This window comes from Drosophila simulans, chromosome 3L (assembly GCF_016746395.2).
Source record: "Drosophila simulans strain w501 chromosome 3L, Prin_Dsim_3.1, whole genome shotgun sequence".
In the NCBI taxonomy this organism is placed as follows: domain Eukaryota; kingdom Metazoa; phylum Arthropoda; class Insecta; order Diptera; family Drosophilidae; genus Drosophila; species Drosophila simulans.
The window spans coordinates 22311967-22326281 of NC_052522.2; the positions used below are offsets into that span (position 1 = coordinate 22311967).

At 42.8% G+C, this 14315-nt stretch overlaps 6 protein-coding genes across 7 annotated transcripts; 4 read left to right on the plus strand and 2 right to left on the minus strand.

Annotated features, from left to right (window-relative positions):
- Positions 1–83: 83 nt before the first annotated feature.
- LOC27209008 (protein new-glue 1) lies at positions 84–561 on the minus strand. The gene has a single exon (XM_016184534.3). The coding sequence runs from the start codon at positions 510–512 to the stop codon at positions 153–155; it is 360 nt and encodes a 119-aa protein (XP_016032974.1). The 5' UTR covers positions 513–561; the 3' UTR covers positions 84–152.
- Positions 562–1275: 714 nt separating this feature from the next.
- On the minus strand, positions 1276–1782 carry LOC6739133 (protein new-glue 1). Its single transcript, XM_039293646.1, has one exon. It carries the CDS (start codon positions 1773–1775, stop codon positions 1389–1391), a length of 387 nt encoding a protein of 128 aa, XP_039149580.1. The 5' UTR covers positions 1776–1782; the 3' UTR covers positions 1276–1388.
- Positions 1783–1913: 131 nt separating this feature from the next.
- LOC6739132 (protein new-glue 2) lies at positions 1914–2562 on the plus strand. Its single transcript, XM_039293647.2, has one exon. The coding sequence runs from the start codon at positions 2039–2041 to the stop codon at positions 2420–2422; it is 384 nt and encodes a 127-aa protein (XP_039149581.1). The 5' UTR covers positions 1914–2038; the 3' UTR covers positions 2423–2562.
- A 1435-nt stretch (positions 2563–3997) lies between these two features.
- LOC120284725 (protein new-glue 1) lies at positions 3998–4498 on the plus strand. The gene has a single exon (XM_039293216.2). It carries the CDS (start codon positions 4035–4037, stop codon positions 4383–4385), a length of 351 nt encoding a protein of 116 aa, XP_039149150.1. The 5' UTR covers positions 3998–4034; the 3' UTR covers positions 4386–4498.
- Positions 4499–5508: 1010 nt separating this feature from the next.
- LOC6739134 (protein new-glue 1) lies at positions 5509–5985 on the plus strand. The gene has a single exon (XM_002085891.4). The coding sequence runs from the start codon at positions 5561–5563 to the stop codon at positions 5918–5920; it is 360 nt and encodes a 119-aa protein (XP_002085927.1). The 5' UTR covers positions 5509–5560; the 3' UTR covers positions 5921–5985.
- A 1437-nt stretch (positions 5986–7422) lies between these two features.
- On the plus strand, positions 7423–9010 carry LOC27208959. Of its 2 annotated transcripts, none has more exons than XM_044922950.1 (2): positions 7423–7605; positions 7661–9010. In XM_044922950.1, the coding sequence occupies exon 2, from the start codon at positions 8617–8619 to the stop codon at positions 8971–8973; it is 357 nt and encodes a 118-aa protein (XP_044778885.1). In that variant the 5' UTR covers positions 7423–7605; positions 7661–8616; the 3' UTR covers positions 8974–9010. The 2 variants fall into 2 exon arrangements, with proteins under 2 accessions (XP_044778885.1, XP_016032979.1); XM_016184492.3 differs by having other exon boundaries at positions 7688–9010.
- Positions 9011–14315: the final 5305 nt, after the last annotated feature.

A 14315-nucleotide genomic window follows, 5' to 3' on the forward strand; every position in this document is an offset into this window, starting at 1 on the left:
CCCCACAAAGAAACCTTGCTCATCACTGCAGGCATGCCTTCTCGAAAATAACTCGAAAGAAAGAGATCAATCTAATAATCAGATTAGTTGGTGCAGCGCTTATATTTCTATTGGACGGGCGAAGATTCTATCTTAAGCGACCAAACCCCTACTTATCCCTGAAGCTGATTGATCAGGCGGCGCTGCCTCGCCAGCAGCTGCTCCATCCTGCGCCTCCTCTTTTCCTGGCGCTGTCTCCGCTCCTGGCGACGACGGCGCTCACGAGCCAGGCGACGGCGGCGAGCACGTCTGCGTCTCCTGGCCTCCGCCGAGGAGGAGGAAGAGGAGGCAGTGGTCGTGGTGGATGCGGAGGAGGCAGTGGTGGTGGTGGTGGCGGATGAAGCCGTGGTAGTGGTGGCAGAGGAGTCGGTGGTTGTGGTCGCCGGCGAGGATGTAGATGACCCGCTACTGCCCTCCGGAGCCAGGAGCAGACACAGGAGCACACTGAGAACTAGAGCGAATAGGAAGCGCATTGTGTTGTGTCTAATCGAGAAAATCAGACGGGCTTTTATACTCAAGACGAGGTAACAATTAAACAAATATCATGCATCGGAAATCGGAAATGTTTGCACAGCCTATCCACTTCGACAATGTCTTGGGCTGTTAAGGTCAGCTGAGTAAAACAGTCGATTGATATAATTTTGATGTTGAACTCGTTGAAAACGAGATGAAAAGCTAATATTATGACGCTCCTTACCCCTAAGTATATTTGGCGCCCACGTCACCTTTGAAATAAATATATTTGTTATAACCTATTTATGTACATTCACATCTTATCTGTGTAAAAATAGCAGCACTTGACCCGTTAAATGCTTTTTATTTGTTTTTCATTTGAGCTTTGCACACCCAATTTATAAAACATTAATTCCTCCGAAATTAGAGTTTTATTTTTCAAAACACAAATACTTAGATTCGTTGAAAAGTATGTAACAGGTAGATGGAAGCGTTTCCGACCCTTTTAATTATATATATATATATGCTTGATCGCTACGCAATTTTAAAAGCTATTGAGTTAAGATTAAGAATGTTGAACGCCCACAAGCCGCCCAAGTATGCCACTCCCACACGTTTGAATAATATTTGGTTTTTTTCCATTTTATATCTTGGTCTTGCCTATCTCTTAGTCTTTCAGTTTTAAAGTTATATGAGTCAGGCCCATATATCAAATAGCTGACTTTAATTGAAAACCAATTTGCCTTTGTTTATTTTAGCCAATTAAGTAGACTCATCAGAATGTACACTCAAATGTTTTATTATCTTGGCGAACTTGAACAACGAAATAATTCAGCTTTCACATATTTACAACTGCTTTTCCTAAATTGTCATAAGCCGAGTCTTTCCGACGACCTTCATCCGCGCAGCTGGTTGATCTGTCGACGTTGATTCTCCAGTTGCTGGCGCAGCCTCTGAGTCCTGCGCTGCCTCCTGCGCTCCCTTCGCTGCCTCTCACGCGCCAGACGACGGCGACGGGCGCGCCTGCGCCTCCTGGCCGCCGCAGAGGAAGAGGATGAGGAGGAGGCAGTGGTCGTGGTGGATGCGGAAGAGGCAGTGGTGGTGGTGGTGGCGGACGAAGCCGTGGTAGTGGTGGCCGAGGAGTCGGTGGTTGTGGTCGCGGTTGTAGTAGTTGTAGAGCAACTGCCCTCCTGGCAAAGCAGGAGGCATCCTAGGACGGAAAGAACAAATACGATCGAGAAGCGCATGCTGAATGTCTTTGACGCATTTGAGCAGTTACGCATGTTTTTATAGCAAATTTGATAATGTTGGCTTACCAAAAGCGTGTAAACTAATAGGCCTGCTGGTTTGTTAGCTTTAACTACGGTACATGTTGGTAATGTTTATTCAGATTGAGAAATTATGCCGTTATATAGTTTAAACCTTGCTTTTGAGTCTTAACAGATGTAATAGATTTACGTTAATGAGGGCGTTGCTCAACCAAGTTTCCGGGTAAAACATCATATAAATAGGCTCTTCTGCAAATTATAAGATACAACTGCTTAGAATGCGATTCATATACGTTCTGCTCTTGGCCCTTCTCGGCTGCGTCCTGCTTGCCCAGCAGGGTTACGGCGCTACAGGCTCGAGCACTGAGAGCTCCTCGGATAGCACCAGCTCCAGCTCCTCGGACACCACCACTACCGCGACCTCTTCCTCCGACACAACTGAAGCCTCAACCTCGTCCGACACCACCACAGTGGCCTCGTCTGCCACGACTACCACCACTTCTTCGTCCTCGTCCTCGTCTTCGTCCTCCAAAGCGGCCGCCCGTCGCCGCAGGGCCCGTCGTCGTCGCCTGGCCCGCCAACGACGCAGGCGCCAACAGCGCCAACGACGCCGCCGCCAACAGCAGCGCAGAAGACGCCAGCAAAGGCAGCGCAGGGGATAGATAGATTGCTCCAGCCGAGGAGGCTTGCTGCCAAGTCAGACAGCTAATACAAGCCAAAGATTGATATTTTAACTAAATTGCAGCTGCGTTGCTGTGGGATATTCCGTTGCTTAAAAATAAAGAACATTTTAAAAAACAAATTATTTGTATTTACAACTAAGAAAGGGTCTCTTATCACAATGGGAATTTTTGAAATGGAGTTGTTTGTTTTTTAAGTCTGTTCAAGCTTTCTGTTCTGGCAAAACCAAGCAAAGTATGTCTGCATTTTCAACAGATGATTGTGTCGTGTCTAATTATAAACTCAAAAGCACCTAAAATCTTAGAGACCATGAGACGTTTTTCAAAGGATATTATTTGTCGGACTTAAAATCACGAATACGTGCTAATATGGCAAAGCACTATTGGCTACTATTGTCACTATCAGAAAAGGTGACAAAAGGATTATAGCTCCTTGGGGCTTGGCTTGTGACAGCCAAGGATCCAGGTTATCCAGAATAGGGCTACGAGATTGGTCAGTGGTTGCGAGTGGTATGTGAGAAACACCACCTTTGAAACTGCACGGTATTTGATAAAATAAACGAGCACTCGAGTCGCTGGCATGAAAGGCTAGGGCACCAAAGGAACCTGTACCGTACTCGCCCACCAATGAGGCTTCATTGAAGGCAACTGAGGGACCTCATTCTTCGATCTCCTTCAGGGAGGGCCAGTAGACACTGACATTTATACAACTGTTATTTTCCCTTTTTGTGATTTATAAATTTAGATACAACCAGCGTGCCCAAATGGGCTGAATTAATATCTGCCAAGGTCACAAGGGGGGAGTTTGAATTCCCTGTATGCCTTTTGAAAATATATAAAAAAACACAAGAGAGAATGCTATAGTCCTGTTCCCCGACTCTCAGATACCCGTTACTCAAATGGAAGTGTGAACGAGAAATTTCAATATTGCTTGGCAAATAATATCCTTTGAAAAACGTCTCATGGTATCATGGATAGAAATTGGAAACAAAGTAATAAAATGAAAATTTAAATATTGTTCAATAGTGTGGGTGGTTTGGGGGCGTTAGAGTGGGCGTGGAAAAAAGATTTTTGGCATATCGAAAGCAATTTACAAAACTAACTCAAAAATCACAAAATACGAAAACATTTTTCATAAATGTGGGCAGTTTTGGGCGGTTTGCGGGCGATATAGTGAGCGTGGGACATGGTTCAATAAACTTTAGACAATAAACTCTAGAATCTGTGTTCCTAATCTCAACCTACTACGCCCTGTTTTATTATTTTAACATGTTAATAAATTATTAGAATTGTATTTTAAAAGAACGTTTAATCTTAATTACGACAAGCCTTTTTCAAAGTACGTCATGGAAACACAAATTTGAAAATACCATTTTAAACTGTAATCTTTATTCTTAATTTTAGCTTAGGGTCTATTTGTTTTGTACAATGGCAATTTATCAAATAATATCATAGAAAATATTTCGTCGAGGGAAAAACAAAAGAATACAAATCGAAAAGCTGAGCAAACATATCTGAATGTCAAGTGTAAGAACAAAATAATTACAATCTCCTATAAAAGCGCTCACTTCATTCCATCTTAGACACACTCAGCATGCGCTTCTCGATCGTATTTGTTCTTTCCGTCCTAGGATTCCTCCTGCTTTGCCAGGAGGGCAGTTGCTCTACAACTACTACAACCGCGACCACAACCACCGACTCCTCGGCCACCACTACCACGGCTTCGTCCGCCACCACCACCACCACTGCCTCTTCCGCATCCACCACGACCACTGCCTCCTCCTCATCCTCTTCCTCTGCGGCGGCCAGGAGGCGCAGGCGCGCCCGTCGTCGTCGTCTGGCGCGTGAGAGGCAGCGAAGGGAGCGCAGGAGGCAGCGCAGGACTCAGAGGCTGCGCCAGCAACTGGAGAATCAACGTCGACAGATCAACCAGCTGCGCGGATGAAGGTCGTCGGAAAGACTCGGCTTATGACAATTTAGGAAAAGCAGTTGTAAATATGTGAAAGCTGAATTATTTCGTTGTTCAAGTTCGCCAAGATAATAAAACATTTGAGTGTACATTCTGATGAGTCTACTTAATTGGCTAAAATAAACAAAGGCAAATTGGTTTTCAATTAAAGTCAGCTATTTGATATATGGGCCTGACTCATATAACTTTAAAACTGAAAGACTAGCTTGCGTAGGAACGGACGGATCGACTCGGCTGTTGATACTTGAAATGGTTCCAAATGTCTATTTTACTGTGTGAAATCCTTCCTCTGCAAGGATATCAGCATTTTTCTGACATATCGATAGAGATAAGCAAGACCAAGAAATAAAATAAAAAAAAATAAATATTTTTCAAACGTGTTGGAGTGGCATATTTGGGCGGCTTGTGGGCGTTCATCGTTCTTAATCTTAACTAGATAGATTAATAGACATTCATACGAACGTATGGGTAGCGATCAAGCATGTATATATATATATATATATATATATATAATTAAAAGGGTCGGAAACGCTTCCATCTACCTAGTTTATCCTTCATACCAGGAGTAGCCGGTTTAAAAACGAAACCTGGAAATAAAAACGATTTTGAAGTCGGTAACTGCTATAAAAAGAACATCATTTTACAACACCTATTATTTGCATTTGTGCTATATTTTGATGTGCTTCGTTTAAAAATAATGTAAACAGTAATGTAAAAAGTATTTGTGTTTTGAAAAATAAAACTCTAATTTCGGAGGAATTAATGTCTTATAAATTTGGTGTGCAAAGCTCAAATGAAAAACAAATAAAAAGCATTTAACGGGTCAAGTGCTACTATTTTTACACAGATAAGATGTGAATGTACATAAATAGGTTATAACAAATATATTTATTTCAAAGGTGACGTGGGCGCCAAATATACTTAGGGGTAAGGAGCGTCATAATATTAGCTTTTCATCTCGTTTTCAACGAGTTCAACATCAAAATTATATCAATCGACTGTTTTACTCAGCTGACCTTAACAGCCCAAGACATTGTCGATGTGGATAGGCTGTGCAAACATTTCCGATTTCCGATGCATGATATTTGTTTAATTGTTACCCCGTCTTGAGTATAAAAGCCCGTCTGATTTTCTCGATTAGACACAACACAATGCGCTTCCTATTCGCTCTAGTTCTCAGTGTGCTCCTGTGTCTGCTCCTGGCTCCGGAGGGCAGTAGCGGGTCATCTACATCCTCGCCGGCGACCACAACCACCGACTCCTCTGCCACCACTACCACGGCTTCATCCGCCACCACCACCACCACTGCCTCCTCCGCATCCACCACGACCACTGCTTCCTCTTCCTCCTCCTCGGCGGAGGCCAGGAGACGCAGACGTGCTCGCCGCCGTCGCCTGGCTCGTGAGCGCCGTCGTCGCCAGGAGCGGAGACAGCGCCAGGAAAAGAGGAGGCGCAGGATGGAGCAGCTGCTGGCGAGGCAGCGCCGCCTGATCAATCAGCTTCAGGGATAGATACGGCTGATATCCAATGTTACTAGCAATAGAAAAATAAAGCAATAAGTAATAATCTGTGCTAATTACGTATGCGTTCTTTACTGTCCTGGTAAAAACTTACAAAGATAAAACTTTAGTCCTGTTAAATGGTAAATTTACAAGTCATTTACTGAAAAGTTACAATTACAATATCATGTTTTATGCATAGTTATCAAAAATCTTTTTTCGTCGGTAGGAATCTTTACTCCAAAAGCAATAATGCATGCCATTACGCTAATCAATCATATATTAAACAAGAGAGAATGATATAGTCGAGTTATCCGACTATCAGATACCCGTTACTCAGCTAGTGTGAATGCGAACGAGAAATTGCATCATTTTTCTGGGATACCGATAAATATTGGGGAATAAAATGAGACAAAATTTAAAAATTATTCAAAGGCGAGGGCGTGACCGGCTTGGCAGCTTTAGGGCGTTAGAGTGGTCAATGCACAAGGCAGCTTTAGGGCGTTAGAGTGGTCAATGCAAAAAGATTTTTGGCAAATAGATAGAGATTTACACGACTAACAAAATTATGAAAAAATATACAACAATTTTTCAAGAATGCGGGCGTGGCCGTTTTGGGCGGACTTAGGGCGTGGCAAAAAGTTATTTTTCCAAACAAAAAAGGGCGACAAAAATGTAAAAAAATATCAACACCTTCTTCAAAATTGTGGGCGTGGCAGTTTTGTGCGGATTGTGGGCGTGTTAGAGTGCGCTTAGCAACATGGGTCAACAAAATTGCGCTGCGTCTTTGTCTATAGAATCTGTATGCTGAATCTCAACCTTCTAAATATAGTTGCTGAGATCTCGACGTTCATACGGACAGACGGACATGTCCGGATCGACTCGGCTATTGTTCCTGACTTTAAATGGTCGGAAACGCTTCCTTCTGCCTGTTTTAAAGGAATTTAGTATAACCTTTTAATCTACGAGTAACGGGTATAAACAGTGGTGTGTACCGATCCGGACCGTCATGAGCTTACATTCTTCCCGAAGATTAATTTTTTATATTTATCTTTAGATTATTTCCATGCCGGTATGTATATAATGTAATATGTACATATATAATGTATGTATGTATATAATATAATATAAATAAGTTGACGACCTATGTATATCCTACGTGCAATAGAAGAAAGACTTTTGGAAAGTTTAATGCAGATAGCTTTAAACTAGTTTTACGTAGAAATGAGCCCACAGACGGGCAAAAGGAACAACACGCCAGTTCATACAGATCATGATCACGGATGTCATCATTACTGCGTTGCAGGCTACTCACTTTGATCAGTATACCCTCGGCAAGGGTATGAAACAGATAGGTAGGCGGACAATGGCTTAATTTGAATGTATGTATGTGGGAATTGGTTCGAGTAAAAATACTCGCAGTGGTAATAGGTATTAGATCTTTCGATACATCTACATTGCAGCCCTGATTAAAATGCATCCCTAGACAAGAGCACGCTATCGATAGAAAGGGAGCGAGTGTATAGTGAAAGGGAGTCGAGTGCAAAAGTTGCCAAGAGCTGTTCCTAAATCTAAATAATAAATTTCGTCTTAAGTCTAAATAATTAAATGTGAAGTCTTGAAGAACATAAATGATTTGTTATACTCATAAGCTCTACTACTTGTTTAATAAAAACTACATAAACGAAGAACTACAGGTTTGTCTTAGAATTATTCTACTATCAGAAGAAGTTATATTGTTATACTGTTAAGCCATTTTTCGATCTGCCCTTGGTGAAGATGGATCCAAATTAAAATGTTGCGCATTGTCGCCCTGCATCCTTCGCGTGGCCCCATTTACGTACAAATCCTTCAAAGCGGCGCCCGCTCGAAGGCCTAACCAAGCTGTGGTGCATTTCACACGCTTCGCCGGAGTTCTGCAACACGAATTGGCACAAAGGATGTCGGAGCAGCCAGGACGAGGGCTTGGGCGAAACAGGAAGCCCCGAGCCCACACCGACCGAGGCGAAAGTTTCGGGCTGCTGAGCTGGCAAAAAAGTTTTGCCGCCGCCGCTGAGGCTGCATTAAATCTGTGGCCAAATATGATTTCTAGCTTTAAGCGGAGGAACGGTTTTAAGAAACTGTGAACTGATTCTATCTCAGCAGCCTATGTCACGGATCTCGTCGTTTCACCTAACTGCCGCCTAAATGCGCCTAAATGCAATTTTTGTTACTTGCCGAAACTTTCACCTGCTTTACCTTTTTGGCAAAAGTTTGTTTCGAGTTTTCCTGAGCCAAGGCAATAGAAAAGGCGGTGGGAGTGGCTGGGTCTGAACTTTTGTAATTATTTGATTTATCAAATAGCAGAGGCTGTTCATGCCGAGCAATAAAGGCGGCCGTCTTTTCTTTTGGCTTCGGTATAATTTCATTTAAAAGTTGCAAAGAGGCCAGTTTGCTTTTGTCGGATGTGGAATCTCATTCCTTGACACAGCCGCCTGGCACATGTAATCAAAAACTAGATGGGATTGCGACGTCGGAAGGTCAAGGCTAGGACTTAGGTAACTTCTATGCACCCGAAGAACAGCAAACATCGAACCAAATCATAAAACACCTGTGTGAGGTATGCAAACAGAGAACGCAACAGCTGCTCCCTATCTTTTTCGACGATAACGCTGCGCACCAACAAACCCGAGAGCGTTCTGCAGTTGATCACATACTGCTGGCGGGGAATGTCTTTGGTCTGGATCATTCTGCTCGGTCTCCTGATCTGCGAGAGAAGCACCTTCGGAGCCCTGCCCTCCGCCGAATCCACACACTATCGTCTACGTAGCACCAACCTTCCGGAGCTTAAAGCAACGCCCGTTGCGCGTCAGACATCACGACGGATTGTGCCCATTCCCACTTCACATAAGATTGCCCTCAGAACGGGAAAGAATCGGCGTGGTGAAGCATTTAACAACTCTATTTCCACTTCTGATACGGCAGACTACAACATATGGCACGCACTGAAAGCCGATGGAAAGGCCAACTTCTATATACTCTTTTTCACCATATATATTAGCTACCTAGTGTATGTGCTATTCTAAGTCGGGGCTTTATGCAATAAATGTCATCGTCATAGGAGTTGCCTTCTGCTATATTTTTATTGATGTTTTTGTATTTAGACAAGTTTTGATGCAACATTCATGGCCTACACCTTTAAAACATAATAAAAGCAGAAAATTGCATTTTTACAACTTTTGGATACCAATAAGTCACCTAGTGGGAGTAATAGGACAAAAAGATTTAACAAAAATATCACAGCGATGAAATAGTAAAAAAAGTAAGTAGAATCAAACAAAAATTTTAAAAGTGCTCGACTTGTCGGCGTTTAGATGGGCGTGGCAACGTTCTAAAAATTTCTACAGTTCCTGAGGTCACAGCATTCATACGGACAGGCGAACGGACATACTGGCATATCCAGATCTGGTTAGGGGTAACAATAAGATCCATTTAAATTTTCTTTCTTATAAAAACCTCTGCCCTTTGCGTTTAATAGAACATTATTTTTTGGCAATTTCAACTGGTATTCGGGCATCTAATAATCGCGGAACTCGAAAATAGCGTTCTTTCTTGTTTTTAAAATTTTAAAAATATTGAAAATTATAAAAATAAATTTAGTTTACTTTTGAAAACTTTTCAATTATCAGCTTTAAGAATTGATGGATTTACTAATAATCTTAGCACTTAAGCATAATTAGTTATATGAGCGTTTGGCGCTATAGTGGGCGTGGCATGGTTTGAAATAATCTTGCACAGCTTCGGCTCAACTTAATCTATAGCCTTGATCCCAAAGAACGAAATGATCAGGCTGCGCATTTAAAAATCTTTCGAAAAGTGTTTGTAACTGACTAGCAAACAAAATGTGTTATTTTCCGATTTAGACGTAGCTAGGATTGATCTCATAAAATAGTTATAAACCAATGTACTGGACCTTTTAACGGATAACATGTTTTCGAACTTCGGAAGTACAAGTTTTGATTACTTTTGTAGATTGGACCAATCTGGTGCTATGTTTGTTAGCAGTAATCCTAGGCAGGACAAACAGACAGACATGGCTGTGATCTTGATCCAAATACTCTTAGCTTCGATGTTTGGAACCTGTTAAATACTTTTCGACGATGCAAGAATACCCTTATAACTGAGATACAAAATAAAATAAAGGTTGTTTCACTTAGGTCAAGAGTTTGCTTCTGCCAAATAAGCTTTAATTTCGGGATCCTCGGCCGTTCCAGCAGTGCATCAAGTCCTTGGCATGTGTTTCTCGCACGGACACACTCGTACACATGCAGTATGCTAAGTGACCCCGCAACCTCAACGCCTGACCGACCGAAGGCATTCCATTCCGTTCGCAGTCGGGAGCTTCGCTGTTGCTTTCGTCAACTGCGACATAATTTATGACGCTTTCATTAAAAGCGACAAGCGAGACAAACGCCCACACAATCACGGCTGGGTAACGAATGGCCAAAGGAGTTGCCCGGTTCATGTTTCCAGTGTGTGGGTGTGTATTTTAAATTTGTTTCGCTGCGGACCCAGAAGACAAGCGTGCTCGCAGGGAACTCGGCTACGTGTGCCAGACAGTTGTCACAGGCAAAAACATCGGTCAGGATTGGGGTTGCCACAAGGAGGAGGAGGAGGAGGAGGAGGGTCAGCCCTGGCAGACATTTCACCCCAAACGGTGTCAATTTTTTAATGTCAAGCGTTTAACTGGCGTACCGTTGCACTCGGTTCCTGGTCGGAGGCTTCCGTCGCACTTTGACATAATTAAAGGCCATTAATCACGTGTGCTGATTCAACAACGCCCACTTTGCAAGCAGGTGGGAGTGGGTGGTAGTGGGTGGTAATGGCTGGGAGCGGGTGTGAGCATGGGCTGGCAATGGGCCGACAGGGAACAGAGGACGGGACCCCGGTGACCTCTCGAGGTTTAATACAGCTACTTGAGCCTCCTGGTGGGATGGCTCAGGTCGGATCTGTTCGGCCCTGCTTGGTTGGGGGCCAATCGATTCGGAGGAACATTTAAATTCACCGAGACCCGTAAAGACACCGGGCTGCTGTCCTGCCACAAATTGTGCCCGACTGAACAATTTGCTTTTTTTCAGATGCTCCGCTTCGCTGGCGATTTGCCCCTTTCCAGATTCGCTCGCCGTTTTGTTTTTTGTGCCGAAGCATTTTGGCGTCAATTAACGTTCTTTGTTGTGGCGTTACATTGGACACATTTTCGAGAGCTAGAGTCATGGCCACGGTCACATCGCTGGACATGGTCAGAGCCATATAGATGCCGCGTAGATTGGAAATGTCGCGTGTATGTTGCGCTTCATTGCGCTTCAGCTTGTGGTGATTCCCATGCAGAATTACGGAAAAAATGTACAGTGTAAAAAACGTAATGTCTGATCCCCTCCACACATATGTACATAACGAATTCCGCATAGTAACTTTCTCTAGTTTTAATAAAAACTCTCTATTTCTATATTCGATTCTCTATTTCATTAAAATATTCTTATGGTCATCCGTCCCATCGCATTTCGAATATGTACATTGTAAGCTGCAGTGTACAATCTGCAATAAGGACGAGAGGTGCACGATATGACAAAACAAATTCCCATATATTCACAACAGCTCCCGGAAACGGATACACACACATACGCCCCGAAGCCTGAAATCCCAGCAGAGACACAATGTACATAGATACCAAGAGATATCCCGGCATGACGGCATCCTCGGCGCTTATGTAGACTTATAGTCGCGCATATTGACCACGAGGGTGGTGGTACACCTTCGCTGGACCCCACCTCGTCCTCCGACTCCCACCGGGGATTGATTTTTAACGAGCATGAACTCTGTGCGCTATCAATTCCTGTTTTTTACCGCCCCTATACGCGCTTTAATTCGGGCTCAACAAAATTATGGAAAAGCAATTTTTAATAGACCCAAATGGCTGGGCAATCGGACAGCATGTGTGCTGGATAAAATGGTTAAACGACGTACATACATTTCGAAAATTACTGCTGATCAACGGAAGTGTGTGTCAATTAAAATGGAGTTTGGGAAAGGGTAATCTATGCTATTAAACGGACCTTAGTCTGCGAACTAATGGAATTCAAATAGAATAGAATGCTCTTTATTCCGCGATGTCCACACCAATCCAGCCTCAGAGTAAGCAAAAAGAAGTAACTGATCATTAACACTAACTAGCGGGTCAAAAGTCAACATGGCACTCGGCCATAATCCCTGAGCTGGCCAATCAAATCTTAATCCTCGAGTGTTTTTTAGGGGGCTAAGCCATCGCACACATTTAAAATCCTACAAAGCGAATTCGCTTGCGGCTTTAAGGAACAACAATGGCTCTAAGTAGCAAAGTAAACATAGATGGCATAGATGTCGCACTCGGCCCAAAGGACCAAAAGCGGTCGAGGAGGAGCGTGCTGGGCGGAATGCAGAAAGCAGGACCGCCCAATGAGAACTTTATGCAGAGAATGCCCCCGGGCAATCCACATACATACACATTTACACATACATATGAGCCTTGCACCCTGTCTACGTGTTAATTTGTTTCGGCGTAATTGTAACTTGGCATGCGAGGTAATGGGGTGACTGGTGGGGAACCAAAGGCTGCCAAAAGTGTTTTAATTGAATTATTTTCATTGTCGCCCCAGCTCTAGTTTGCCCGCTGGCATTATTAACTTTTCTTGTTGCTGCAATTTATGCAAACTTTCTCGAAAAAAACACTCTCGCCCACACACATACTACATTGCCTGAAACCCAAGCGCAAAAAGTTAAATGAGTTAAACGAGCAATTTCACGAGCGTGACGAAAGTTTTGCAAATGTTCCTGGAATGCGAAGAGCAAAAAATTACGTAGCGTTCGATTGCTTCGGTTGTTTAAAAGCTAAAAGTTTACCAATGCTTAGCCCGCGGTCACCTAATTTCATTCGCGTTGACATCGTGAAAATTCTCCAGTATATTTTGCGTATTAAGCAGTTAAATAAAATAAAATACAACCAATAATTTTCACCTACTTTTGATCCAGAGCAAAAAAACATTAAGGTGATGGCGTCTTTCGTCACGTCCGCGTTTTTATAATCATGTTATTATATAATATAATATAATAATCATATCGAGGTCCATCTACATCAAAAAGGTATAACATATTTACTGAAAAGTCTTACATCCTGATATAATTTGGTATCTGATAGTCGAGACACTCGACTTCTTGTTCTTCTTTTGGTTTCGAAGATTAGATATTTTGGTTGTGCTAACTAAGATAGTCTAGTCACCCAGTTCTTCATGTCCTGCATTTCAATTCGATTTCTGATAAGTGTTGGTCAACGTGTTTGTCAAGCTGTACAGTATGCTAGCAAAAGAATCAATAGTTAAATGCGTTTTAAGTGTTGCATTGATGAATTGCCTAGTTAATCCATTTGGTGTGAAATTCTTATATAAAGGGATTAACGTAACCTTTTAAGTTAAAGTTATCAAAATGTAGGCACTAAAACTAAATTATTCATTAAACATATTTAATTTTTTAATGTTAAAAAAACCATTAGCCGGAAGAAAAGTTAGAGAGGGATGTTATCCTGAGTAAACGCATTCTAACAGGAGTCAGCGATTTGCCAAGATCAATTATTGACGAATTTAACAATCACGCATTGTCTTTGAAAATGTTTACCGGTTAAGATATTCCAAAGCCATAATCGATCCTCCAGCCCACCAATATAGCTACTATTGTGCGCTTTCTTATCGCATCAGTCGGAAAACATTTTCAATTTCAATGGCCTAACGAGTTGTTGCTATTTCGGCGTGGTTCGCTTTTCTTTTTTTTTTTTTGCCGGGAGCATGGCGCATAAAAATGTTGGTCCAAAAAGGCCAAATGCAAATTCCGAAACCAGCCAAAAAGGCAACAAGGAAATAAGCCATTCACACTCTGCTGATATGGAATATCGGCAAAGGCGAGTGGCAGGGAAGGCAGAAGGACGTGTGTGTGGGCTCTAATTCAAAGGCCAAACAGCAGCCACACTCCCCATGCAGCCCTAAACCAAAGCGATGGAGCCAGGGGGAGGGGCTAAAGAAGAGCCAGCACGATGTGCAAAATGTTCTTAATTCTCAATTCATATGCAAATTTATTTTATCGCCAGCTCTGGCTGCCGGCTGGAAGCCCGACTGGGTGGATAGCTGTGCCTGCAACAACAGTGAAAGGAGTTCGGGCGGACAGGGTCCTCGAGCCCTTCGAAACCCACAAAGCCATTTCAATCATCCGACACTCGATTGGAAGTCGTGAACGGTTGTGGCCTGGAAGGAGGTTTCGTCACGTTATTCCTTGTAAGTGTGCTTTTCACTGCCCGCTCTTGTCCAGCACTGGATAATTGATCGCTGGCATTAGCAGTTTCATATGA

What these genes read in the sequence shown, in the direction of transcription:
- LOC6739134 (XM_002085891.4), top strand. Translation starts at nt 5,561, where the DNA reads ATGCGCTTCCTATTCGCTCTAGTTCTCAGTGTGCTCCTGTGTCTGCTC.
- LOC6739132 (XM_039293647.2), top strand. Translation starts at nt 2,039, where the DNA reads ATGCGATTCATATACGTTCTGCTCTTGGCCCTTCTCGGCTGCGTCCTG.
- LOC6739133 (XM_039293646.1), bottom strand. Translation starts at nt 1,775, where the DNA reads ATGCGTAACTGCTCAAATGCGTCAAAGACATTCAGCATGCGCTTCTCG.
- LOC27209008 (XM_016184534.3), bottom strand. Translation starts at nt 512, where the DNA reads ATGCGCTTCCTATTCGCTCTAGTTCTCAGTGTGCTCCTGTGTCTGCTC.
- LOC120284725 (XM_039293216.2), top strand. Translation starts at nt 4,035, where the DNA reads ATGCGCTTCTCGATCGTATTTGTTCTTTCCGTCCTAGGATTCCTCCTG.
- LOC27208959 (XM_044922950.1), top strand. Translation starts at nt 8,617, where the DNA reads ATGTCTTTGGTCTGGATCATTCTGCTCGGTCTCCTGATCTGCGAGAGA.